We start from the raw sequence: 27,942 nt of genomic DNA, 5'->3' as shown, positions 1-27,942 counted from the left end.
ATATATATATATATATACACACACACACACACACACACACACACACACACACACACACACACACACACACACACACACACACATATGCATACTGTATATGGGTCTGTGTGTGTGTATACACACATGTGTTACTATATAAACAAAAACTTTTTATGTTAGATTTGTCAGCAATAAACCTATATGTACATGGGTAAATGTGTGTTATAGATGCTGTAGCTGCACATTTTAAATGCTCTTCAGTTCACTTAGTACTACAGTGTAAAAAAAGCATTAGTCAAAATACAAATATCCCATTTAGTAAAATGCATGTATAATTATTAGAACTATAATAATCGATTACAGCAGCCCTACAACATGAAGATGCGCGTGCCAGAGTCACACGGGAGCATTTGGATTGCAAATGTGGCAGCAGCAGTGGCAGGTCATGGCACGTTACACCATTTCAGCAGCAGCCCTGGGCTGTTTAGGCAAATGAGAGTGTGTGGCTGGCAGAGGCAGGGCATTTACCCTCTCTCCCCCCTCTCTTTACTGCTTCTTATTCAAATTTGGGTCAGGGGTGAGGATTTCTCACGTCACACAAGCTTGCAGGCAAGATGGCGCTCGGAAAGCTGTGAGATGTGAAAACAGAATGACTGTTTGAAGAGCTTCTGTCGATGCTTTAAGGTACAGATACTTTATTATTACATACGCGTTTGTTTTTGTTGTTGTGAGGGGAACATGACTGCGATTTAACGGGGTTTGAGAGGGGTTTCTTATATTTTTTTTAAAGAAACACAGATTCTTCTAACATACTGCTCTTATCGCGTGCCCACTGGGCTTTTAATGCACACACCGCGCGAGCGCAGCCTGGCAGGGGCAGATATGTGTGTTTTATCCAAAAGCCCTATACCTGTTTCAGCATTGCTCATGCTATAACCAAATGCAATCTTTAAGACATGATTTAGGTGTATAGTGCATCTTTATACTGTGTACAAATGATCCGTCGTTACCTTAATGGCAATACCCGATCAGTGGCCCTTTATGTGGACAGCATTCCTGTTTCACCCCTCCCTCAGTCACTGTTTTAGCTTTTAACATGTATAATGTTCATAAGGGATATTGTGTTTTTTTTTTTTTTTTTTTGCATTGTTAATGCATGCATTAAACTATCGCTTTTTACATTTATAATGCTCTTATGTAATGTGTTCATTGTTAATGCATGCATTTAGATGAAGACTTCGGGTTACTAATGTTTGATTATTTAAATTGATAATTGCAATATCGCAATTTATGAGTGGAAAAAAGGGAAACCTAATTTATGGTGGTATCTGTCGAGTCTTGCCTGCTGTGTTTGTGTGCTTGTTCATTCGGATCATCATGAATGTGTGTAATAATAACCTAATGAGAATGAAGAAACGCTGGTGAAGTGATTGAGTTTGTTGTGAGACATATATATATAAGCCATACAGACATTAAGATGGATAACTTTTTACCCAGCATTTTATGTCACAGTTCATATGTAAATTCTAAGTGTTGTGACAGGTCACCATTGCCCCGTCTCTGTAGTTTTGCTTTGATACTGCATGCAATCAGATATTCCAGTGAAGATTTCAGGTTCTTATTTTTTGTTTCTTGTAATGCATGTATATGTGCATTTATTAAGGAAATAAATGTTAGGTGCTTTGTTGTTGCATTATAAAGTGCATCTGATAGTCTAAAGTGCTTGTGTGGTTCTTGGGATTTATTGTTATTTCAGTGATGCATGAATTTTATATTAAATTATTTTACTTCTATATCTTGAGGAGTGCTTGAAGGACCCTTTTAATCTCATCCATTTTAATGGGCTGGGGGAAGGGGCTTGTTTTACAGTGGTTGGTGGGTTTAGATCAGTGCCACACCATAAAGTAACTCCCTTTCTGGGTGACAGTTTGCTTGAATGAGCCATGCAAGAATTTTTAACTGATGTTATTGTGATTTTTGTACAAAACGGGCACATGAAACAGCCTGTTATGCCTCTTGTCCATGCTGTCGTGATGAATGTTTTCAAGGTAAGCAAACCTGCAGATGCATGCTTTGCTTTCCTTTGGGAATGAGGCGCTGTGATGTTTAGGTCCATGGTCCAGTGAGCCTTATCTTCAAATTGTAGAGCTTGCGTCCAGACGCTTCTCTGCGAGCTCAAACTGGCCCTGTCTGTCATAATTGTTTTGTTGTCCTCTACAAAGGTCAGAGAAAGCGAGAATAAAATATGTGTTTAACAGATGTAGTGGCATTCATGTTAACATCTAATCAATACTCGTATGAAAGGCAGCCCTCGGTTTCTTTCTGCTTTGAATAATGCAGATGATCAGATCTATTGAGTGGATGGGGCGGGAACGACGCTTGAAGACAGTTTATTTAGAGCCATTATCATTGAGAAGATCGTTAGTATTTGTGTTGTGGGTTTGCATTTTTATTGAATTCTTATTTGTTTGTTTGTTTTATTTTGTCTTTCAAAGGAAAACAATCTTCATGAAATTGACCATGTTTTTGACAGCTTATCTGTTCATCTAGTCATGTGTCTTGTCTGGTTGGGTGAGTAATAATGATGAAGTATGTTTGACTTATTCCTCAAATTCCCCTCATGGTAAATGAACTGTGGCTGTAAACATTGTTTGTTGGTTGATTGAAATGATTCGACTCGACTCGATTCTTCATCAGAATATAGGTTAGCCTCTTAATTGTTTAGTTTGAACCTTTTAGGCCAGTTAGATGTTCATACATATACCGTATGTCAATGCATGCATGGTGTGTATGTTGCGTAAGGCATCACCCTATGTCTGAATTCTCACCTAACATGCTTGGCATGTTTAATGACTAGATCCTTTTAACCTGGAACCTTTTAACCAGTTCTTGGGCAAAATAGCAGACATGATTGAGTAGATGTTGACGAATATGAATGTGATTTATCTATTGAGGGTTATTCCAGGGTTGCCCAATCTGGTTGAGTGGTTGGTTTTGCCCCAGATTCCCTAATTCTTGGTTTCCATCACAGATAAATAGTCTCTCTATGTTATATCGAACATTTCATGTGTTGTAATCTTCGGTAGGCTATAAGTAAAATTGTGAAACGCACATAAGTTTTGTGTAGAGTACATTTGAAACAGGTTTGTGAGAATGTGGTTGTTTGCTGTCCTCTCACAATTTTCGTCGGTTGGTAGTGAGTCCAGTTTCTCAGGTATTCCACAAATTTTTAGCCCAGCAGTGTATCCAGAAGCACTTTCACATGCCAAGAAATGCAAGATCGTTCAGCAGTTTTCAAGCATTATTCAAAATGATCATTGGTGTAATCACAGTGCAAGTGGTCTCTTTGTAAGAACTGTTTAAATACACATTATTGTCTTATCGTGCATGATTCATTGCAGCACGTTATTCCACATAAAAATCCTAATTGTATGCTCCACTTGTCAAGTAGCTTTCCTTCTCAAGCTATTTTGTTTAATATCCATTATGACATATATGTATGTTTACAGACCTAAAAATAGTTGACCGGCAGCAGCTAGTTGTTTTGTCATCATCATTGGGAAGGTTTTATGCATTTTGTTTGGGTTGGAAATCTTTTTTTGTAGCTCAAATAGCTTGTAACATTGAATAAAATGCACACAGACAGTGGATGAAGGCCTTGAATTCTTCAGATAAAGGATATTGTGTTATCTCTAAGTTGAGGTCATTCATCAGATTATTTGGATCGGGTTTGCTTGGCTTCCAGGTTGGCCCGGGTCTCTCGAGGCTGGTGGTTAGTTACAGTAAGCACTTCGGTATTAAAGTCTGTAGGCATCTATGAAAGTGTCTCTTATTAAGTTAACCCACCTGATATTTTTAAAACTAAACGTGCATCAATATTCTTGGAGATCCTAATGTTTTAGAAATTTTAGTTACCTTGAATCCTCACTGAAAGTTTCTGGCACTTTTGTTTATGGTTGTTTCTTGTTCTAGAACATTTGCTGTAGGGTAGGTATTATATCTGTGGATGCATCTCATGAATAATGTTTTGATTCGCGACGCAAATGCACGCTTTCATAAGAGCAAAAGTGCTTTCTGTGTTTTTATGGCATTAAGACAATAAAATCAGGGCCCCAGGGGTCCGTGCCACCGGATAAGCTTGTTTATGAGGTTAAAGCGCAGTCCTTGCCAGACTTGTTTACCCGTGTTGTTACTGGCCTCTTTTGCACTTTGACTTTTTTCAGGCAGCAATCTCTCTGATTAGAGTAGTTGTTTCATCTCTGGGACAGGACAGGACTGCTGGTCTTTGAGGAGAGGTCGGAATGTCTGCAAAGCAATTGAAATACCAGCAGCATCTTATCAAGAATTGTGTGCAACTTCTAGATAAATGTGTTTCTCAAAAGTCTTTTGTTTTTTTGGACAGTGGGTTTTGGGTGCTATCAAAGTTTTCCCCTAACTGTTGTGGTTTATTGTTATCTAGGCAGTTCTTTAACTGTACCACTGTACTTGTCTTGAGGCCTATAAATAAGCTGAGAGAGGGTATTGGTATCAGGCAAATAGGGTTTAGTTGTATGTCTGGGCATACTGGTTTTTATGTGACAAGTAACTGGAGATATGAGAGAAGCCATTTAGGGTTCAGACTTTGTTCAGATTGTAAACATGAAATAGTATAACAAATATTCAGTCTGTTATCCCTTTATAATGAAGTATGAAATGGCTGAATACTTAACAATTTGTCCCTTTATTTTTTGTGCATTCTTGAGTTTTTTTAAATTCATATTTAATTTAGTCATTCAAAGATGTTGCATTACAATTTTTTGCCCTTTTAGTGTACTACATTGGTGGGAATTAAATATCTTGTGAAGTTCACTTCATATTTATTTGATCAAAATTTCCTGAGTAATCATTAGTTTGCTTTAAACAGTCTTGAACTCTGCTGACTGGTTTCCTGTCTCCATTATTGGTTTTGTCTTGGTTGTACATTGCCATCATGAATTACCTATAAATAGTTAATCTGTGTAAGACTGACTTCACTGGAACAACTGATAAATATTCAGCATGGTTTGTAAACGCGTACAAAAGTAGGCTTAGTTATTTTTAGGCTTTCATTTAAATCTGTACCATTATGGATTCTGTTGACTCAAATATGCAAGGGAAACTTTTACAATAATAAAAGTTTTCAATTGGGTGTTGTTCAGGGGCGGGTACTCTAGGGTGCTAATTTATGTCGTCAATTGTTCTTGAAGAAGGCATTGAATATTCACAATGTTGTGAAATGTGAAAATGTGTTTGGGCATTGTGCAAAGATAATTGACACGCCAGTCTCGGTTGGTCTGAGTGCCAGAAACCTTCTTTGCCGCATTACAAAGATTCTGCTGCAAGCTGAGGCCTGTTCGTCCTGTGGAAAGGGTGCTGGTTTACCTGTTTCCCACCACACCCTTGGTGATATCCCAGCTCAGGTTTCAAGCTGTCTGTCACACAGGCCCGTCGTTGACGTTCACTAGCCTTTTTCACCCAACCCCCATATCACAACAAAGGGAATGACCCTGGAGGCTGGCATTAATGACTGCTGGCAGGGACGTTAAGCCGTAGTGGACGCCCTTAGAAGAAAAGAAATTGTGTTACTGTTCAAGCCTTTTATCCCATCACTGCTTTTAGCTGAAAGTTCAGAAATGTTAAAATTGTAAACACTTGAAGAATAACATGCCAGCTAACTTATGCATACTATCATACTATATGCTTTCTCCACAAGCATGCTGACAGCAGATACCATAGTTGCCATGGTCTGGATTTGTGCTCAAAAGTTTGAATTAAGAGCACAGAATTTCTAGACTTTATTTATGTGGATTGGATTGGTCATAAGAGTTTCGTGGCTTCACTTAATCTATATACTAGTGTTCTGAAACATTGACCATTTACTTTTAGCAGCTATACACACGTAATCTATACAATTATTCTTTGTTTGTAAAGTTAACCAAAAATATGTGTCCAAGAAATGTTGTCCAATCAGATCCTCCCCCTGCGACTGACCAGAAAGCTGTGATGTAACTATTGACTGTTTAAAATTAAGGGACGGGTGCTTCTGTATACCACACCCAATTGCAAATATGTCAACATGGGTCAGAAAACTAACAGAGTGTCAGAAACAAACATGTTTTTGCTACAAGTGTTTGCTGTAAAACTGAATGCCCCCCCCCCCCCCCCCCTTGACCATAACTTTTTTTTTTTTTTTTTTCTGTTTTAGGTTTCATAAGGTGAAGAAAAAGTTGGAGGAAATGGAATTGCCAAATCATGCCAAACAATTGCTGCTGCAGCTAAACCAACAAAGAGCCAAAGGTTATCTGTGTGATGTGATCATAGTAGTAGAAAATGCCCTTTTTCGGGCACACAAGAACATTCTGGCAGCCAGCAGTATCTATTTCAAATCCCTTATCCTTCATGACAACTTGATTAACCTCGATACAGACATGGTCAACCCGTCGGTTTTCCGGCAGGTTCTAGACTTCATTTACACTGGCAAGCTTTTGTCATCTGATCAGTTCAGTGACCAAAATTTCAATGCCCTTCTAACGGCAGCAAGCTACCTCCAACTTCATGACTTAGCTGCTCTCTGCAGGAAGAAGCTCAAGCGTAATGGGAGATCCCTTCTTAATAAACCCACCACGCCTACCAATGGAAGAACTTCTAGGAACCAAAGGCTATCCTCTACACCTGTAACTCCAAACCAAATGTCAGGGTTAAAAGACAGTGAGAAGACAAAGAGGCATGAGGAGCTACTCAAAGATGACTTGTCTGAGGACGAGATGTTTGCGAGAAATGCCCACTGTGCCACCTCTGTGAATTCGCTCAGTCCCTCAACGAGTAAGAACGGAAGCAACGGCAGTTGTGGCATGCAGGAACTTGGCCTAGACCTTTCCAAGAAAAGCCCCTCAGGGAGCACAGCCACTGAAGAAGTCAGTCCCAGCAGCATCCCACAAGAATCACCTCAATCTGCCTCAGAATCCACAGCCAACAGTGCCTCATTTGATGAGAACACCAACACGCCAAACCTCACCGCTGGAGAGCCCATGGAGCTGGGTGGAGGAGAATGTGAAGAAAGCCAACCACCTCCAGAAGTTGACCTGCATAAAAGCTCCCGGCAGGTTACCCGGCAGAGGCGGCAACCCAAAAGTGAAGGCAAAAAGGTTGAAGATGCAAAACTTAAAACTTTACCCAACGGAGTCGCCAAAAGATTGAAAGTGGCTGGAGAGAGGCTCCCTGGTGGAGGAAATGGCAAAACCAAAGCATCCTACCAGTGTAAAGATGAAGAGGAAGATTTAGAGAATGGACAGGAGCAAAGTGAAGAGAGCGGACAGAGCGAGAGCGAAGGTGGCCGGAATAGCGCCAATTACGTCTACCGCCAGGAAGGCTTTGAGCCTGCACTCGGTGACAACCTTTACGTTTGCATTCCCTGTGGTAAAGGCTTCCCGAGCTCTGAGGAGCTGAACGCCCATGTGGAGACCCACACAGAGGAAGAGTTGTACATCAAAGAGGAGGAGGATGATTCTTATCCAAAGGAAGATGAAGTAGAAGCAGAAGACTTGTCTTCGCAAATAACCCATATCCACGGCACAGAGTCACGTCGCTTTAGCTGCTCGGTCTGCAACAAGAGCTATAAAGATCCAGCCACTCTTCGTCAACATGAAAAGACCCACTGGCTCACCCGTCCCTTCCCCTGCAACATCTGCGGCAAGATGTTCACCCAACGTGGCACCATGACGCGCCACATGCGTAGCCACCTGGGCCTGAAGCCCTTTGCCTGTGAGGAGTGCGGCATGCGCTTTACCCGCCAGTACCGGCTCACGGAGCACATGCGGGTTCACTCAGGTGAGAAGCCGTACGAATGTCAGCTATGTGGGGGCAAATTTACTCAGCAGCGTAACCTCATTAGCCACCTACGAATGCATACCTCCCCGACATAAGCCAAAGACACCTTGAACAGGAGACCCTCAGCAAAAAGAGTCAATGCACACCTCTTCCTTTTTAAGTACACTGCAAGGAGCCGATAACCCAAAGCAGGATTCTCTTCTGCTGTAAATTACAGGAGGAGCCTTTCAAACAATGAGCCCCAATAATGGAAAGAATAAACCAACCGGTATGAGTTTATGGGCTTATGATTTTTTTTTTTTTTTTTTTTTGAATATTGCTGTGAATGTAAAAATTGGGTACCAATGTTGTTGTATGATTTCTTGGGATATTTTGACCACTCTCAACCACTGCTTTTGCTTTTACGATATATCTGGAGTCCATGTTGGCTGTCTGATTGTTTTTCTTGGTATCCCAGAAATATTCCTTCTTTCCAGTCTTGGTCCTTGTTAAAGTATCACTCTCTCGAGTTCTGGTGGTACAGTCCATGTAAAACTCTCAGCAAGGTTTGGGCTTGTAATGACCAGGTTATTCTATAAAGAAAGGTTAAATTCTTTGAAGTGTCTCCTAAGGGTCTCAAAGATATTGTTGTCAGACATGCAAGATGGCTTGTCTGTCATCATTTATGTGGTGTTTCATAAAAGCTTTGTGCATCCAACCAAACATATCCCAGTATACCTACTCTGCATCACATCCATTGGCTTTATTCTAGGTGTAGCTGGAATACAGGGTGTTTGATAAGTTTTGTACTACTGTGGTTGATTCAGTTATCAGATTTAGGATGGAAATACCATAATGTACCCTGCTCCTACATCTGGACGCAAGCCAATGGCAAAGTGGTGACGAGAGGCCGTGGGTGTCCTTTGTCGTTTACTCATATTAGCATATAGGGGTTTACTCTCAAAGAAAAGCCAAACTTAAAGGTACTTGTTTTTAGATTTCTTTAGATAACTTATTGATATGCCTCTGAATGTTTTAACTGGAAATTATTTCTTTTGGGATCAGAGAGGGTTGGTTTGGGTGATGGGTTGGGCAGGGTTCATTTTAGTGATGTTGAACTTCATAATTCTGTCGGTACTATTGTTTTTCACTTTTCTTTTAATTACATTTTTTCCCTTCACTGAACAAGGCGAGCCCGTATGGACTTGTCTCATTGCTACCTCTTAATTAAGAACAATACATTCATTGGAACTATGGAGGTCTCTGAATATAGATGTATAAAGTTTGCTGAGGCTTTCAAAGTAGTTGTCACCTGCCCATCAACAAAGTTTTTTTCTTTTTTAAAGCGTTAATGTAGAGAATAGCTTCTTTGGGCGCATGTATTTAAGGTATTGAGAGTTTTATGTCAGAGAAATCCAAAGATAAATTTAATATTGGGGAGAATGGCTTACCAACAAATGTTTCCTGTAGAATATCCCTACCAAAGGTTTTAGATTGCATTGCAGGAGGTAAGGATGTACTTTTGTCTTTTAGTTCTTGACAAAGAGCAATGTAGTGGGATGTTAGTTTGTACTTGACATTTTACTAAAAACCAATGAACTTCTGTCTTCTGGTGGATGGCGGGACGCTGGCTTTCCGTTTTTTAAAGTTTACAGTTAGTTTCTCAAGAGTGTCTTTTGGTTTCTTACTTTGTCTGCAGAGAGTCTTTGAAGAAGGACTAATTTGTTTTAGTTCGGAGCAAAAAAAAAAAAAAAACGTACGAGAGCATTACGAGTGTTGTAGGTTTTTGTTACATGTCGACCATACTTTGAAAGCTTACTGAGTGAGGAGGAATTGATGCACTGGATTGCTTATTAGTCATCAGCCCCAAAATAAAACCTTGTTCTATAACGAACGATGCTAAGTTATGTGGTGTCGCGTAAAAACCATTATCATCTATTCATTCGAGGTATATGTATTATGTAAAGTGTGCATGTTAAAAAGAATTTATGGTTATTCAAAATGCTGTCGAGTGAATGTTACATGGTCAGTGTTGGGTAAACGCTGATGGATGTATAGTTCAGTGCTGAATTCTTCGCTGCCATCTTCATTTCATAACTCTGTTACAGATAAATTATTTCGCCAATCCCAGTGTATCACATTCCATGGGTAATTCTTAGCCTTCTTAATGTAAAAGTCTTAATGGCATTCCTTTTTTTTTTTTTTTTTGTTCTTTCTCCAAAGGCTTGTGTTTGCTAACGATGAACTTTGGGGTGCAGCTATAGTCGTGTTAACGGAGCAATGTTTACAGACATCTTTTTCCTGGAATCCCATTGGTCTTTAATTTGCCTGCTCAAGCTTACTCAAGTTTAATTTGGAAGTGTCTCCATTAGTTATTCAAATTCAATACATTGGAGACATTTATAATAACTCATTCAGTTTACACTCAATATTCATGTCTTTGCAGCATTAACACCAAAGCTAACCCCAATAGCCAGTTATATATAACTTTTAACTGAATGCAAGACCGTCACCAAAAAGTCTAATTTTCAAAGTTGTGCATTTCTTGGATGTTTAAAACATTTTTGTTACAGTATAAGTGTGCTCTGGTGTTGATACGCATCTCAACTCAGGGAGACTTTTAAAATATTTTTGATGTTGCTGATGTCAGTTGTACTGATCCGGATTCCAGGAAAAAGTTCCCACTGATATCTCACTAATTTACAAGCTCTTCATTTGATTACCATCAAAGAACCAATGTCTTGGGTGATGCTGGGCTCTGTTGTCCATCCCAGCGTTCGAGACTATAGCTGAGAGAACTGGGAGAGCAGAAAAAGGATGACAAAAAGTTTCAAACTGTGACAATAATATTTCTACTTCAAATCTTCAGGGATAGTTCTGCATATTTTGAAATGCAGAGCTTTCGACTACATTTGTAAGACTGTGTCAATACTGTGTCAATTTCTGTATTTTATTGATGATGAAAAACAAAACGCTAGTTTCCTACGATATAGATTTTACGAGTGTGTTCCCATTTCAAAACGCCTTCAATTAAACGAAACAAAAACAAAGCCAGAGATGTTTTACCTTTAAGTTCCAGAGTGTTTTTGAACAAAAAAAAGAAAAAAGAAAAAGAAAAAAAAAGCATTCTAGTAAGCGCAAAATGTATAAACTAATAAGATAAAAGCTCATACCCAAATTTTCAGACTATTTTCTAAACCAAAGCACATTTTGAATGATTGATCGACATTAAAGATACTTGTGTATAATATCTCATTGTTTACATAAACTCTTTACAGTCATAGACCTCAGGTGAGGGGAGGCCAGTTTGATCCTGCTTCTGTGTAGGTCACCGCTTTAAACGAAAGCAAACCGACTCGTAACCGTGTGTCTTACCCTGTGAACGTAGCCACATGCTTTTGATTTCGGTGGGCTTCTACATTTATTGATTTGCGATTTGGCCCTTTAAGACGTGCCGAGACATCCCTTATGAAAATCATATTGTCGTTGACATGATTATTTTTATAAATCGCTGCTTTTTTTTAAAATATGTAAATACGCATGAAATAAAACTACATACACATTTACCTCAAAGTAACTTTTTAGGACTTGCTGCATATCTATCTATATATATATATAAATATAAATAAATATATTTTATTTTTTACGTTTTTTTTTAAAATCATCTCTTTTTTTGTTTATTTTAGTCTATTGTTTTAAACATGTGTTGTTTGTATTCTGAGCTGCCTGTTTTTTTCTTCAATTTTATTTAATTTTTGTCCACAAAAGAAGCAACTTAAAAACCGACTGGCCTCTCCTCCGTCTACATTGGTGCAAACACTTACTGACAGTGTTCACTTTTTTTATCAAATGTCTATTGTCAGTGATGAATGTATTTATTTGTTTGATCCTGTTTTCACTTTTAAGCGTTCACTTTGGGTGAGACGACGTGTCTTCAGGGTCTTGACTTTATTCTGTTGTAGTAAGCTGAGAGGTCGATTTAAAAAAAGAAAAGAAAAAAAGACACGACAGATCATTTTCAAAACCTGTGAAGACGTAGACATGAGGAATGTATTTCTCCATGAAGTGTCCATCATAAAGGATGTATCCCACATCGTTTTTGTAATTCTTATCTCACTCAAAGCATGCACGTGCTCTGGATCATGTGTTTTCTGTCACGGACACTTGAAGGCTGTTTGTCGATTTTGAATGTTCTCTGTCTGTACGCCTCTGCCCACTGATACAGGAAGGGACCCTTTAGAATTGTGTCAAAGGCATTCAAGGTTGTGTTTTGTGTACTGAAAGCTGCCATGTTGTCGCACGCTGTGATTCAAGGCTACCGGTCGATTCCGCTTTTTATTATTTGCAAGTGCCCAACAGAGCCAAAGGTTTTTCCTAAGAAATCTCTTCACTTTCTCATTTAATAGCGAACAGAATGCATTACTGTAAGATCTCATATCTTTTTAAGCTTTATAAAATGCACTTTCTAAGTTCTCACTGAGGTCCTTTACGCGAGATCTAGGCGATTACATCTTATCAGTTATTTACATATCGCAAACTTTTAGACCATTTTTATCTCACACTATTTTGCTGCTAATGTGTAGTTTTGTCCAATTCTACATATCCCAGATAGTATTATGTTTTTTTTTCTTGTTTTTTTCTGTCAACATAACTGGTAAGTGTTCGTAGGGACCTCAAGAAACCAAACCAACCCAAACAAACTAAACCAAAGCCAGATTTACAAGCATGTGCATAGCAGGTGGGCATGTTTCCCATATGTTTTCGCTTAAACGCCATATCACTTTTTAATGCTATAGCGTTAGTCATCCTAGCCTGTCCACTCCACCTTCATAAGCATTCCAATAACTTTATATGCTGATTAATATTTATTTTCAGTTTGAATGGAAGCAGGATGTCAGATTAGAGAGGAATTTGGGGAGAGAAAAAAAAAAAAAAGAAGAGTTTGGCACACTTGCGAAGGAAAACAAGTTGCGATTATTAGTTGGAATTACTGTTTTCGGTCAGCCTTGAACACGGTCCGCGAACAACACGGCGGTTTCGCCTTCCTCAGAGAGCTTGTATTCAGGTCAGAGCTTCATGCAGCTCGAATTCTGTCTCATGTGAATAAAACACGGTGTACAGAGCTCATCTCACGCTCACAGTCTTAATGTACAGCTACCAGAAGTCATTTTAGAATCTTTTCATTAAAATCTTGATCAAAAAAAGTCTGGTGTCCTGGTGTTTGAATTCTTCCCTGTTTGTTTGTTTTTGTCACTTGCAATGGAAGTAAATGCAGTAAACGTCACTTTTTGACCATGTCTGTGCAAAGATATACACTGATATTTCAACTATCTTGACTCTAGCTTTAATATGAACCATGCAATGCAGGAAAATAACTTTTTACATAAATCCAAACATTGGAATTAAATGAATAAATAAAGTTCATCTGCCTAGAAAAGTAGTCAGGGTTAGTTCACCCAAAAATGTAAATCATCCCATAGTTTGACACATGACGTAGGAGTAGTGTAAGCTTTAGACTCCTCTCGCGATTCAAACAAAATATCCTCTGCGCTTCCGCGTTCATCAATACGTCATGTGTGGGGTCAGAGGTCACCGGATCTTACCGGAAGCCAGTGATTATAGTTTATAAAGTTATACATATGGATATTTGTCTAACAAGATGCATGGCTTCGCTTCAGAAGGTCTTTATTAACCAATTGGAGCCGTATGGATGGGTGGATGCACTTTTTTTGGGCTAACAAAACTCAGGATATTATTTATTATAACTCAGTGTTCGTCTGAAAGAAGAAAGTCAAATACACCGAGGATGGTTTCAGAGTAAATTATGGGATAATATTATTTTTGTGAGAACTAACCATGATGTGGACAATTTTATGGCTCAAATTTTTTAAATGCTTAAACAAAAATGTCATACCTCGACTTTGTGTGCCCTAAAAGCGTTTTATTTAGAATTGCTTTAAAGGAAGAATCCATGTAAGTGCTTCTGCAATAATATATGGTAGTATTGTATGGCCTTAAAATGCCCCAATTTACATTCGTTGTAACTTTAATGCATTGCTGTATATTTATTATTGATTGAACTTGATTTTCTTGGAACATTCATTCCAAGTTCATTTAAGTCAACTCTACTTTCCAGTCCTGAACGCATTCAAACTGCACTTGAGTTTCTACGGCATCCGCAGCCGAACGCTGCGTCAGTGAGCCCGGGGGTCAGCGATGATTAATGACGATCCGGGCCCCTCCCCCAGACGGGCTCTTAACCGGCCGTGGCACAAGGGGTCCGTCTGCCATCTGGGAGTCCCTCTCAGAGCTTCACCAATCAGAGTTGGCGGCTTGCTCCTTCACCACTGCTTTTCTTTCTCTTTTGCTCTGCGTTTTTCGTGGCAGTTTAGACCGGCCCTCCTTTTGTTCCCTCCCCCCCCCTCCCTCCCTCCTCCAGGCTTGCCAGTGTATGTCAAGAGGCCAGCGTGCACCTCCCTACCCCAAGGGAAAAGAGGGTTGGCATTTTTATGGTCCTAGTGTGGCTGATTCTACAGGGCCATTAAGCCCCGCCTCAAGTGGTGTCACATGCCAAATGACCCTGAATGGGGTCAGTTTCAGGCACAATGAGTTGTATGTTGATGCCGCCTCCCCCCGCTCGCCCCGTCTGCTAAGTATAGATTAACTATAGACACATCTGCGAGGAGGCAAAATCACATGCAGATCTTGCAGGAAGCCCTTAAATGCATGAAAGGCCTTTCAGCGTCCCGTGCCCGTGGTCGTGGCATCTGCTGCGTGATGCACATTTGCATCCTGAAAATGTTGATGTTGGTTAAGGCAAGCTATTGCTGGTGGTTTGAACAAACTCCAGCACTTCATGAGCCATATCTAGACTTGTGACTGTAAGAAACCAACTAGGGAAAAAAAGTGCATCGCAACAGGCTGATAAGCAGTCCTAACACATATAGCATTAGGCAAGTGCTAATTGAAAAAATCCTGCATAGAGTTTTTTTTGTGCCTCTTGTGATATTCTCAAAGACGTTGCATGTCATTTATTTGGATGCAAAGTCCTCAAATGTTTGCCAAACACCTTCGGTTGGGCCTTTTCTCTCCGCGGTTTGCATAAGAAGTGTTGCACCAGGTGTCGGCCTCACCAGTACAGCAGCTGCCCCTCGAACCCTGGATTAATGCAGGAGGGGGGGTGGGGGGGAATACATGCGAGCCCGTCCGGCAGAATCGAGTCTATTCTTCTCTTTATTTCTTTCACTCTTTCTTTCACTGGGCTGAATGTAATGGCACAGACTGCCAGGCTGACAGTGCAACGGCCCAAAAGAAACGACCCTACAGGTGGTGGGCACTGCGAGAGTTTAGCATATTGATCCTTTCACATGGAATAGTACAGCAGCCTCTCAGAGAGAGAGAGAGAGAGAGAGAGAGAGGGAGAGAGAGAGGGAGAAAGACCGTCCCCCTGCTCTCTATTTACACTGTGCCATGGCGCTTTACAAAACAGGCTTTAGGGCAACACATAATGGGCTCTTTTGCCTGAGCTTGAAGGGCCACAAAGGAGAGGGAGAAGAAAAAAAAGGTTTAATGTGAAATTCTGATGCCTTTTTTCCCCTTTTTCTTTGTTCTTCGTTGCACATGATGATGCTGGACTGGGTAATTCAAAGGTACAGTTGATTTTTGAAAGATGCAGGATGCTGAGATTGCTGCTATACCTGGAAGAACGTTTTTGAATCATATGGTGTATTAATGTGGTGTATACACTTTATTTTAAGTTGGCGTAGTTACATTGTACTTGCTCAAATAAGTACTGAGTAATATTCATTAATAACTACAGGTGAAACTGGAAAAATGAGAATATTGTGCAAAAGTTTATTTATTTCAGTAATTCAACTTAAAAGGTGAAACTAATATATTATATAGACTCATTACATGCAAAGTGAGATATTTCAAGCCTTTATTTGTTATAATTTTGATGATTATGGCTTACAGCTTATGAAAACCCCAAATTCTAAATTGTAATATTGTGAAAAGGTTTTCATAAGTTGTAAGCCATAATCATCAAAATTATAACAAATAAAGGCTTGAAATATCTCACTTTGCATGTAATGAGTCTATATAATATATTAGTTTCATCTTTTAAGTTAAATTACTGAAATAAATGAACTTCTACATGATATTAAATTTTTTCGAGTTTCACTTGTACATGTACTTATAGAGTTACGGTTAGGGTTAGTTAATTGTAATTATGCATAATTTACTGTTATTACTACAGTAAGTGTGTAGTAATGTGTAACTACGTCACCTTAAAATAAATGTTTCATGTGAGGTTTGCAGATTTGATTAACTGGATTCACAAACCAACATTATGAATGTGTAAGAAGATTATGAAAATGTACAATAAGTCTTGGCAACAATGTAAATTAACTACAATTTTTGCAATAACAGAAAAGCAAAAAGTATAGCAGTATGTAATAATTTCCAGTCATACTACTGTTTAAAAGTTTTAGTTCAGTAATCTTTTTTTTTTAATATGCATACAAAAATATGAAGCAGCACAACTGTTTTTAACATTGATAATAATCAGAAATGAATCTTGAGCAGCAAATCATCATATTAGAATGATTTCTGAAGGATCATGTGACACTGAAGACTGCGTAATTATGTTGTAAATTCATCTTTGATCACAGGAATAAATTAGCCTACATTTTACAATTTAATACAATAGGAAAAGTTAAGATTTGTAATAATATTTCACAATATTTTTTTTTTTATCAAATAAACGTAGACTTTAAAAAAATCTTACCAACCCCAAACTTTTTGTTTAGTTTATTCTTCCTCATAATGGACCATAGACAGAATCATTAAGGAATCCGAATCATTATTATATTCCTCCTGATTACAGTGTGTTTATGTGCGGTGGACTCGAACCCTGGCTGTTTTACATGCAACGAATGTCCCTGCTCCAGTGAAGCCTGGCCTCTAGAACAACATTTTTAATCAGGAACTGTCAAGCCCGTTTGATTAACATTAATGGGTCACATGGGCCGAGACCCCCGCTGACTGTATGCAGATTCACTGAGGGTCCGACAGCACGAGCACGAGCACGTGCATCAGCGCGCTCTCGGCCCATTCATCACTGTCATGTTGCGTTAGTTTCGTGTGTGTGTGTGTGTGTGTTTGTGTGTCGGAGAGAGCAGAGGGTGTGTGATCAAGATCACGCTTACGGCCTCGTCTACGGTGAGTAGCAGCAGCGACTAATACTACAGTAATACTGGGATCTTTACTCACCATGACCTGTATTTTTCTCAAGCCGCAGGAAGAAATGTCTTGTGTCTTGGATGCAGAATGCCGTTGAGATTGCATTTTACTAAATATTTTACTAAATGGTGCGATTATGAACTTTGACATGTTTGGATTAGGTGACCAGACATGCACAAGCTGTCACGATGTACTTGAACTACAAGTGTGACCATTAAAGGCAGAGTAGGCGATCTCAAGAGCGAGCTAGCTTTGAAAGCATGAGATCCCAGCCTTCCTTCAGTGCGTTTACAAAGTGCTCCTTTAAACATGAATGCATCACGAGAGGAGAGAGCCATTAAACTATCGTGTCTCAAAGCACATAACATTACAATAATAATGAACATAAACCACTTATAGAGCTCGGACTTGTACCAGCTGACTGCAGTAAAGAGTTTCAACCATATAACAAAGTGTTTATAAAACAAATAGCCTATCTACCTTTAAAAGTGGGCGTTTCATATCTGAGCGGAGTCATGTGATTGGAGGAGAGGTATTGAAAAATGAGACTGGTTGATGTCAGCAGTGTTTTTTTTTATACAGTGCATGCAGAATTATTTGGAAAGTTGATTTTCTGATCATATTTTTTTTTTTCAGGCACATTTGACCAATTCCAAACCACATTAAAGGGACTAACCACCACAGACTAAAGGGTTCCTGGTGGGTTCACACTTAATTCTTCACCTTAATTCTTAAATATTTTGCAGTTAACGTGTCATTTCTTCTCCACCTGTTTTTGTCTGACCCTGCAATGAGCATTTCTGTCCAATATTGCTTTAGTATTGCATCCTACTCATGGGCATTTAATAATCAAAATATTTTAAATTTCAGATTTTTCAGTCTGTGTTAAATCTCTTTTTTTGGCTCATTTTATCTTTAAAATAAAATGTGCATAATAATTATGCACACCTGAATATAAAGCGATTTTCATTTTCAGCCTTCATGAACAATATTATATATCACTTATAAAGGATCAAATACAAAATTAATTGTAGTTATTAAGATGAATGTGGTTTGGAATTGGTCAAATGTGCCTGAAAAAAAAAAAGATCAGAAAAACAACTTGCCTAATAATTCTGCACGCACTGTATATATATTTTCTGTTTTCATTTAAATTAACGTTTTTTTTTTTTTCTCTGTATTTTATCATTGTTATTATTGTTAAAATGTGTCTGTATATTGTTTAAGTTGTAGTTTTAGTTAATTTACTTCAACTTAAACTAAATGAAAATGAGAACTTTTCCCTTGTCAACTAACTGAGATAAAATAAGTTTAATTTTTATTTATTTAATTTCAGCTGTTTATTTTATTTCAAATAATTTATTCTATTTTAATGAGGTATAATAATAACCCTGATGTCTGAAGTTGTTTCAGAAGTGGAGCAGGTTATTTTGATGAATAATTATGACAAACATTTACTTTTTTTAACATTTCATTTTTTAACGTCAGAGTAACGTCACTGATGAATCATTCAAAAAATAAAACCAGGAAGATTTATTAGAAAAGTAAGTTAAATTTGTTTACACTTCTGCGGTATAATTAGCTTTAGCATTGCAAAAGAATTGGTCATTAACTGAATTCTATGTCTACAGTAAATCAGTGTGCAATATTTCATGTCACATGAACAAACAAATTTTTTGACAGCAGCTCCATCACAAACTGTAAGTAATGTATTTCACAATGCTATGTCTGTAAATTATGGTTTTATATGGATCATGTTTTCAATAGCAAGTGAGTGTTGATACTGTTTCCTATGCATTGACGTTAGCCAATCAGAACAGTGTCTGTTACTGACACGCCTTAAAGGAGCCGCGCCTTAAAAACTGATCATTCCAGACAGAGGCTCAGAATAAAAGTTTTTTTTTGTGCAAAAAAAATTTATTAACATTGCAAGTGAACCTTAAGGAACACATAAAAAAATAATTGTAAAAATTCCATGTCATGACAAAATAGAACAATATCGTGCGTTGGTGTGAACGCTAATATAGTAATCGTTATCGTTATGGTTCTTGGTGTGACCAGGGCTTTAGTTTAAAGTATTCTTGGCACGTTGTCATGACGAGCAGCTACACATTAAAGCCCATAATCTCTAAGCTCATTAAAAATGAGAGTATCAGTAGGCTACTGGAGAGCTCGTGCCCAGGGCAATCCCATCATTCAGGACATCCCTCCTCTAAACACAGTGTAGTACACACACACACACACACACACACACACACACAGGATTCTGCTCACTTCACTGTGATGTTCAAGAAGTGCAGGTAATGCGCTTGATTCTGCTCATGAGTTGCAGAATCCTCTGTGGTCTCTGCGCCAAACCTGCAATGTAGCACACTGAGTGTTTTCTCCCCCGGACAGAAGGGAGGGCTTCAGTCGCGCTCGCTGAAAATTGCCCTGTCGAGAATAAATGGGCATGTTTCAGGAGACGGGAGAAATCAGTGGCAACACCTTTTTATTGCGGCCCACTCCCACCTCCCCCCTCCCCCACCCCTGAGTGCTGAGGGAACCGTTGCCGTGGCAACCCAGTATTTCCACTAATGTATGGATGTGGAAGTGGAATTCCTGGAGACAGTTGAGGCTTCTTGAGCTACAGTTCTCTTACAAAGCAGATCCAGCTCTCAGATCTCTCTCTCTCTCTCTCTCTCTGTTTAACTTACAGAAAACTACAGTAGTATGAACTGCTATTGGCCTATTTAAAGTCAAAGAATTGAAATCAAGGAATATACCGGTAAATAGTAAAAATACAGAAATATTGTATTACTATCTCTCAATACTATACTATAATTTAAAATTGTAATATTGTGAAAAGGTTTTCATAAGCTGTAAGCCATAATCATCATAATTATAACAAATAAAGGCTTGAAATATCTCACTTTGCATGTAATGAGTCTATATATTATATTAGTTTCACCTTTTAAGTCGAATTACTGAAATACATGAACTTTTGCACGATATTCAAATTTTTTACACACACACACACACACTGTAAAAAAAATTGCTGCGATTATTCAGCACAACTTAAAATCCAACATTGTTTCAACTTTAAAAAGTATGTTTTCAAGCTTGACTTAAAATATTAAGTTTAGTTTGGTTAAAGGTGGGGTATGTAATTCTCTTTTTTGGCCATTTTTTCAAAATCACTGAAAATCGTATTCCTAACCCACTTACAGCCACGGAGTTAGAAGCACTGAAAAAAAAATAAAGCAATTTAATCATCTGTGGAACGGGCAGGACTCGAAAAACTCCAGCCAATCATTTCCAAGACCACCTAGAATCATTGGACAGTAAGTGTGTCAATCAATCGGTCGTACCATCCCCCCTCCCCCCATCCATGTCCATGTTCTTTGAATGGGTGGAGTCAAAGGAAAGAAGGTAGGACCATTTGAGTTGTGTATTTTCAAAATCTGCCAGCCGTTTTGCAAATCACTTACCCCACCTTTAAGTTGGATATTTAAGTTATCTCAACAAATTTTAACTAATCGCAGCCACATTTTTTACAGTGCACACACACTTCCAACATTCATAATAAATCATCATATTATACTGATTTCTGAAGGATCATGTGACACTGAAGACTGGAGTAATGATACTGAAAATTCAGCTTTGATCACAGGAAAAAAATACATATTAAAGTATATTAAATATATACATAAGAGACTCCAAAAACACTAAATATGTTTCCAAACTTTTGACCGGTACTGTACATATACTGCATGAATATATGTACACACACACATATATTATGAACTTTTATGTTAGATGCGAAATATATATATATAGGACGTTTATGCCAATAAAACTGTAAACAATAAAACTGAACATTATGTCTTCATCATATTGCTAATCTGCATTACAGTTGTACAAGTAAGGAATTATCTTATACATTACGCAAAGACTCTTGTGGCTTATTGTTTTATTTTACAGTGTTAACGTGATATTTGAAGGGTTTAATAAGGAGTTTGTAAGTGTTGCATGAGTAAGCTTCATAAATGTGATGGTCACTCTTAGCTCAGCAGTTCTGCGGCCGGCTACAGCAAGCTATTCAATATTAATGTCTTCAGGACTCAGGAGTCATAGCATCGACAGCGTCCTCTAGGTGTAACACACACACACACACACACACACGGGTCAGGTTCCAGTGTCTACGATGAATAATGGAACGCACAAGAACATTTTTGTCCAAGTGTTTATATTTTAATAGGTCATTTCAGGTCCATTTCTCTTCACAAATACATTTGATTGATTACACTGACAGCAATGAAATGTTAAAAGTGCAAATGTGGACAAACGGCGTAAATCAGTAGCGGCGGCTTTTCGGGACGCCTCTCTCAAACGTGAATATTTCATGATTGAATTGCAAATGGATGTACACAGGACACAATTCAACAAGCAACATGATTGTCAATGATGCTAATGGTGATGCAAATCAATTAAAACACCAATTAAACAGATGAAACTTTAACAGACAGAGAAATAAAGTCTTTTCCGGCATATTTCTTATTGTCACAAATATCAGACGCACATATATATATATATATATATATACATACAGATGAACTGGAGTATAGCTTCTAGAGTCTATTGTTGCTAAAATAAGCTCTTATCTTTGAGTAACATTGAACGAAAAGTATTCATAGGACTAAAGCTTTTATCTCTAATGTGTAGAGATTATTTTATATCTATTCACTGACAGCGAGTAAAAAAACAGCAGAACTACGACAGCATTTGAGGAATAGCAACTATACAGCAAATCTCTCATCGACGAAATGAACAGAACACTCGCAGGTCCCTATTTAAACCACTATGAAATTAGATCTTTTTTTAAGAAAAGTACATGCCAAATGACACACGTAATGATCACCAGATATTCTGTAAGGTCAGTAAACGACATTTTCTTTTTGGGTTGAAGATCCCTGTTAGGAGTAAACGCACAAACAACATCCGAGTGAATCTCACGAAAACAGCAAGACTTCACCCTGAAAGCTGATTAACATGAAGAAAGGCCTATTTTCAGGAGCATTAAGATATCTTGCATTTGTTTTATTATTTGTATTAATTGCATTCTTATTTTTATTCCCTGTAATGCATTCAGACAGTGTACTAGTTTTTTTGTTGTTGTAATTCTCATTCTCTCAATCCGGATTCTCAGTACAATACAGTAAATATTTTTAGTATTATAGTAAAAAAAAATAAAACTGTAATTTTTCTTTATTTAAATCAACACAGGTGTGTGTGTGTGTGGCATAACAATTAAAGGCATAACATCATAACATAAATATTAATAAGTGACATTTTGCATTATATTGATAAAAAAAAATTGTGGTTAAAAATGTGCTATGCACAGTCACAATGCAATACAAAAACTTAACAGTCCAAAAAATAGACAATTTTCTAGAAAATCTCTAATTTCTATCATTTTCAGACCTCTTCCTGACAAGTTTCGTGAGATTCACCCATTCATCACTGCAAAAATATATATTTTCTTACTCATTGTCTTGTTTTCCAGCACAAATATGTATGTAATCAGGATGCATTTACTTGAGAAGCAAATTTTTTTTATAAACATTAAGTTTTTGCTTAAAACAAGAAAAAATATCTCCCAGTGGGGTCAGCAAGAACTGGTTTACTGACCCCACTGGCAGGTTTGGTTTCTTGTTTTTGGCATAGACTCACTTAACGTTCATCAAACTAGTCTCGAGTCATCGGCTTCTCCAGCTAACGTGTCTTGTTTGAAGAATGTTTCGATATTTTTTCTGGGAAAACGAGACAAAAATCATCTTTTGCAGTGCAGTGCCGAACACAACGTACAGACGAAACACAACGCACAAACACTGATGTATTGCATAACACAGGTCATTTGCTGACGGCACACAATCTACAGTGCAATTCGTGCCATAGTCTTAGAAATGGCTTCCTGGGTGACGCAACTGAACCCAGTACAGATTCAAGTAGAGTTAAAGGATGTATTCATACGCATGGAATGTCAGAACTCACGCACAAACCGTCATGGCGGATGCCTTAAAGGGAGATAAGAGGACATACATGCAGCTTTTGGAGTACAGCGGATCACTAGAGAGGCCCTGAGGACGCCGGACAGGAAGTGACGCACCTGGACGCTGCCATCTGAGCCAATCAGAGTGGGTGAATTATTCAGATCTATAAAGTGCTCATCATAAAGGATTGTAATAGACTGATAGTGACTACTGATCTCAATCTGAGGCCGGTGAAGAGAAGTGGGATGTGTGAGTCCGGTCTCAGTATGGGATCTGGTTCTGGTAGTATTGCAGCATGTCGTAGGTTTTGCTCCTGTATGGGAGAAACACAGGATTTCGGTACAATAAGGTTTGATTTGTTAACATGATCTAAAAATGAAAGATACCTCTTCTAACGCATTTATTATTTTAGTAAATGTTCAGTTTAACACTTCAATCAAAAGTGCTGTCTGTTCATTTCATGGAGCCACAGTAGTGGTCAAAAGTGATGTGCGGAGGGGATATTTGGTTTTAATGACTATGATTAAATGATTAAACCACCAAAAAATGAGGAAAATATTTGATATGTTTTAAATATTTTATATATGTGGGAAGATCAAAACACTAAACTTGGTTAAAGTATTTATCTGAGAAATTATTTGGCAAAAAAAAGGCAGACTACAGGTTTTATTTCACTATATAAAAAGACAAATATAGAAAAACAAAAAGCTCATACTGACCACAACATAATCAGTTATTAATATTTAATTGGTTCTCTCTTGTGTTTGCATGCGTTCATAATTTCTTTGTATGACAGCCTGGCCAACTATTTGTCATGTTTCATTGCATTATTATTACAAATAAAACAATCGACTTCAAGCACAACTATACTCATTTTAAAAATATTTTAATAAAAAGTGAAGATGTCAATTTTCCTAGGCCGGACACCACTTTTGGCCACAACTGTAACTTGAACTAACAATGAACATTTGGTTTAATCATTGAACTAATGTTAACAAAACAAATGTATTTCTCAATGTTAGGTAAAATGCAATAACCAATGTTGACTAAGAGTGTTACTACATTCACAATTAAAGATCATGTGACAAAAGTGATGTTTGTTACCTGCTACTGAGGAAGCAGCGCTCGATGACTTTAATCATGAAGGCCGCAGCTTCCTTCTCGCTCATATTGGGGTTGAACCTTTGCCTGCCGAACACAAGGAACGACGATCAGTGTTTCAGAGGAATAAATGACAGATGCGAGCATTAAATTATGATTTAATATTAAGTAATATACTTCAGGAGTTTGATAGTCTGTCCTCTGAAGCACGGCAACCCCGTGTCCAGCATCAACGTCACCAATGACACGACAGCATCCATATACGGCCTGAGATAAACCATTAAAACACAGACCGTCAAGTCACCTTTATTTCTATAGCGCTTTATACAATATAGATCGTTTCAAAGCAGTTTTAATTCAATAATAAAGCGGCTCTACACAAGATAATAGTGTCATTATTCAGCTCAATTTAGTTCAGGTTTTGTTCTCATCTAAAAGTGTCATTAAAGTCAAATTTAGAATATTAATGAATATCAAGAAGAGTATTTTATAAAAAATAATTGCAAAAACAGGCATGAAATGTACAATCTAATAATTATAAACCAGCTAATGATATAAAATATTCGATCATTAAAGTTGACCTATTACGCCTTTTTCAAAGTCTTGATATTTTTGGGCTCTACTAGAACAGGTTTTCCTGCTTGAATGTTGATTATTTTCCCCATATTCTCCATTGTTGCGGCTCCTCTCTTCCCAGTCTGTCAGTAACGCTCTGTTTACTTCCTGTCTCTATGAAGCCCCTCCTTCTGAAAAGCACACTGTGCTCTGATTGGTCGGCTGGATCAGTGTGTTGTGATTGGTCAAGAGCTTCGATTGTGTTGGGGAAATATCCCGCCCCTTACCATAACTGCCAGTTTAACACACTACTAACTAACTCAACCAGGCCCCGCCCCTTTATTCTGCGTATTAATTATTTAAATGAGGAATATTGTGACGTGTTCGTTCCCGGAAGAAACTCAAGACTATAATGGAGGCGTTTCAGGAGTTCAGAAACACTGATATATAGAGAAGAACTCCCGCTAGAGGGACTTTGTGCTTTAGAGATTTTTTATACTCAAACAGCAACATTACACATTTAAAGAAAGATGAACATAGAAAAAAGCAGAATAGGACCCTTTAAAATATTCGGGTGGTTTGCAGCCGAAATCCTTCCCAGACACACTCAAGTGTCAACACGTCTGACCTAATCTATCATCTCTGAGGATTCTGAAATATTGAACAGCGGCCCGTCTCACCTTACGGCCAGGTATCCGCGCACACACATCTCCATGAACCATTTAAAGGGTGTGGCCTCCATCTTGCCGCCCATGATCATCACCATCTCGTCCGTCAGCTTGATGTCGGGCTCCCAGCCCAGATTCCCACCCGGAGAACTCTCAAACATGAAGCCGAAGTCTACAAGATGAATAAATAAATAAATATATAAAACACAAACTCAGTCATTTCATCTTGTTTTTTTGTGTTTTTTTATAAATCAAATATATATATATTTTTAAATATATTATATGGAATGATTAAAATTTTATGAAATAAAAAATTGAATAATGATTGAGCTTATATAATGAAAATGTTTTTGTTTGATGTACTATAGATATAATATTAAAAAAATAATAATATGTAGTAGCTCCCAGGGATATTATCAAACTGTTAAAAACATTTTTGTTAATTGCTAAAATAAAACTAAATAAATATTAGAACTTAGAAAGGTTGCCTTGACAGTAAGTTGAAGCTCTAAATGGCAAACTGGAAATAAATGAAAGCAAAACCTGAACTGAAAAACAAAAACTAAAAAAGATACCTAATAAATAGAAAGCTTTTGTAACAAGCATAACCGTTTAAAAGTTAGGGATAGGGATCAGTATTTTTTTATTTTTTTATAAAATTTTAAAATAAAATATCTTTATTCAGCAATAATGCATTAAATTGATCAAAAGTGACAGTAAAGACATTTATGATGTTCAATTTCATTTCAAATAAATGCTGTTCTTTTGAACTTTCTATTCATCAAAGAATCCTGAAAAAAAAAAAAAAGTTTTCAACTGATAATAATAATAATCATAAATGTTTCTTGAGCATCAAATCCTCATATTATACTGATTTCTGAAGGATCATGTGACACTGAAGACTGGAGTAATGATGCTGAAAATTCAGTTATCAGTTATTCAGTTCAGTTATACAGTTATATAAAATTGTACAAATATTTCACAATATTGCTGTTTTTACTGTATTTTGATCAAATAAATGGAGCCTTGGTGAGCAGAAAGAGACTTCTTTCAAAAACATAAATAAATCGTACCGATCTAAACCTTTTAAACGGCAGTGTAAATATTAAAAATCCAATTCAAAATATTAATACTTTAACAGACTATAATAGAAAATAAATAATACTTAATTAACACTGGTAGGCTAGTTAGCCAATCATAAGAGGTCATATACATATCTTGACGCAGTGAGTTTGTTTACACCTGGTTGGCAGAGGTTATTTACATTAATCCACCCACCAATGTCTATTGAGCCTGACAAAATTACAAAAGAAATCCCACTTGTAACAAGAATAAGGCAGGTGGCATTAGCGTTTGACCCAAGTTTAAATCCGCCTTTTACCAAATTTGCTCTTCTCCCTTTTCCCATCGCATATCAGTTTATTTTAAATAAAAATATTTGAAAAGTGGAAATAAACGGGTATTTAATAGAAGGAATAAAGTGTTTATCAGGTAGTGTTAGGGCTAGGTGCAGGAGAGGTCTTTAGGGACAGGGACAAGTAATGTCTCAATAAGGATGCATCAAATTATTATGATTTTAATAAATATAATCATATGTACTGAATAATTTGTTATTATTGCATACTGTTTTATAATGTACAACAAAACACTGAGGTGCAAATAGTATCTGCCACTACTTGTACGATGTATAAACAGCATCTAACAGTAGCAAAAACAGTGTGTTTAACTTTGAATATAATGCTAAAAGAGCGAGAGGACAAGAGTCAAATGATGGTGCAAGAAACCATGACTAACATTATAAGTGGAATTTTTTTGGGGGGTTATAAAATGCTACAAAATAACGTAGCTTTTTTGAGTTAGCTAGTGTGGTTTAACCCGACTGACCGATGTGGATAAGATGGCCTTTGCTGTCCAGCATGATGTTGCCATTGTGTCTGTCTTTGATTTGTAACAGGAAGAGCAGCAGACTGTACGCGGCCATGCTGCGGATGAAGTTATATCGAGCCTTTAAAAGAGAGAAACGACAAAAGATGCATTAAAAATAAACCATCAGATGCATATGAAACTAATAAAAACACATTAGCTTCAGCAAAACCGGAAGAAAAGTATGATAATGATATTATTATCTCAAGTGTGAGTTTTTCATACACATCAGATGTTCATGTTCATGATCTGTGTACACACTTTTGATAAACACATTGATTTGAGGTCTATATGATGGTGCAGATTCACAGCTGTGCACTTGTGTGTATATATATATATATATATATGTGTGTGTGGAAGGATGGTTATATAGACGAAATAAAATATTAAGCTATGACATTTCCTGAAGCAAATGGTTGTCACCTTCTGGTAGGCCAGCGTGGACTCGTCCCCGTACTGGTTTCTGAAGTAGTCGTACATGCCGAAGTCGGTCTGCCGGCCGAGCTGGTCACGGGACTTGCAGTCGGGAATGCATTCGATCACGCCACACTGAAAACAATCAAACATGGAGTCCAGGTGAGCAGAACTTCAGCAGGATAGCAACATGAAGTCTCACA

General features: G+C 37.7%; 2 protein-coding genes across 5 annotated transcripts in view; one reads left to right on the top strand and one right to left on the bottom strand.

Annotated features, from left to right (window-relative positions):
- The first annotated feature begins 40 nt into the window (after positions 1-40).
- Positions 41-10,895, top strand: hic2 (hypermethylated in cancer 2). Its single transcript, XM_079599152.1, has 2 exons — positions 41-663; positions 6,203-10,895. The coding sequence occupies exon 2, from the start codon at positions 6,234-6,236 to the stop codon at positions 7,917-7,919; it is 1,686 nt and encodes a 561-aa protein (XP_079455278.1). The 5' UTR covers positions 41-663; positions 6,203-6,233; the 3' UTR covers positions 7,920-10,895.
- Positions 10,896-21,262: 10,367 nt separating this feature from the next.
- Positions 21,263-27,942, bottom strand: part of pi4kaa (phosphatidylinositol 4-kinase, catalytic, alpha a) — a 38,931-nt gene continuing 32,251 nt past the window's right edge. For all 4 annotated transcript variants that reach the window (XM_079599119.1, XM_079599121.1, XM_079599120.1 and 1 more), the window contains exons 50-55: positions 27,749-27,874; positions 27,287-27,407; positions 25,415-25,574; positions 24,357-24,446; positions 24,183-24,266; positions 21,263-23,391 (exon numbers count right to left, since the gene is read on the bottom strand). In XM_079599119.1, the coding sequence (XP_079455245.1) occupies positions 23,340-23,391; positions 24,183-24,266; positions 24,357-24,446; positions 25,415-25,574; positions 27,287-27,407; positions 27,749-27,874 (633 nt within the window). In that variant the 3' untranslated portion in view covers positions 21,263-23,339. The remainder of the gene's footprint in view (positions 23,392-24,182; positions 24,267-24,356; positions 24,447-25,414; positions 25,575-27,286; positions 27,408-27,748; positions 27,875-27,942) is intronic.

This window comes from Phoxinus phoxinus, assembly GCF_949152265.1.
Source record: "Phoxinus phoxinus genome assembly, chromosome: 23".
In the NCBI taxonomy this organism is placed as follows: Eukaryota; Metazoa; Chordata; class Actinopteri; order Cypriniformes; family Leuciscidae; genus Phoxinus; species Phoxinus phoxinus.
The sequence above is the reverse complement of the archived record's forward strand: the minus strand, read 5'-3'. Positions and strand labels throughout refer to the sequence as shown.

Excerpts from the sequence above, each read along its gene's own strand:
- hic2 (XM_079599152.1), top strand. The coding sequence starts at position 6,234 with ATGGAATTGCCAAATCATGCCAAACAATTGCTGCTGCAGCTAAACCAA.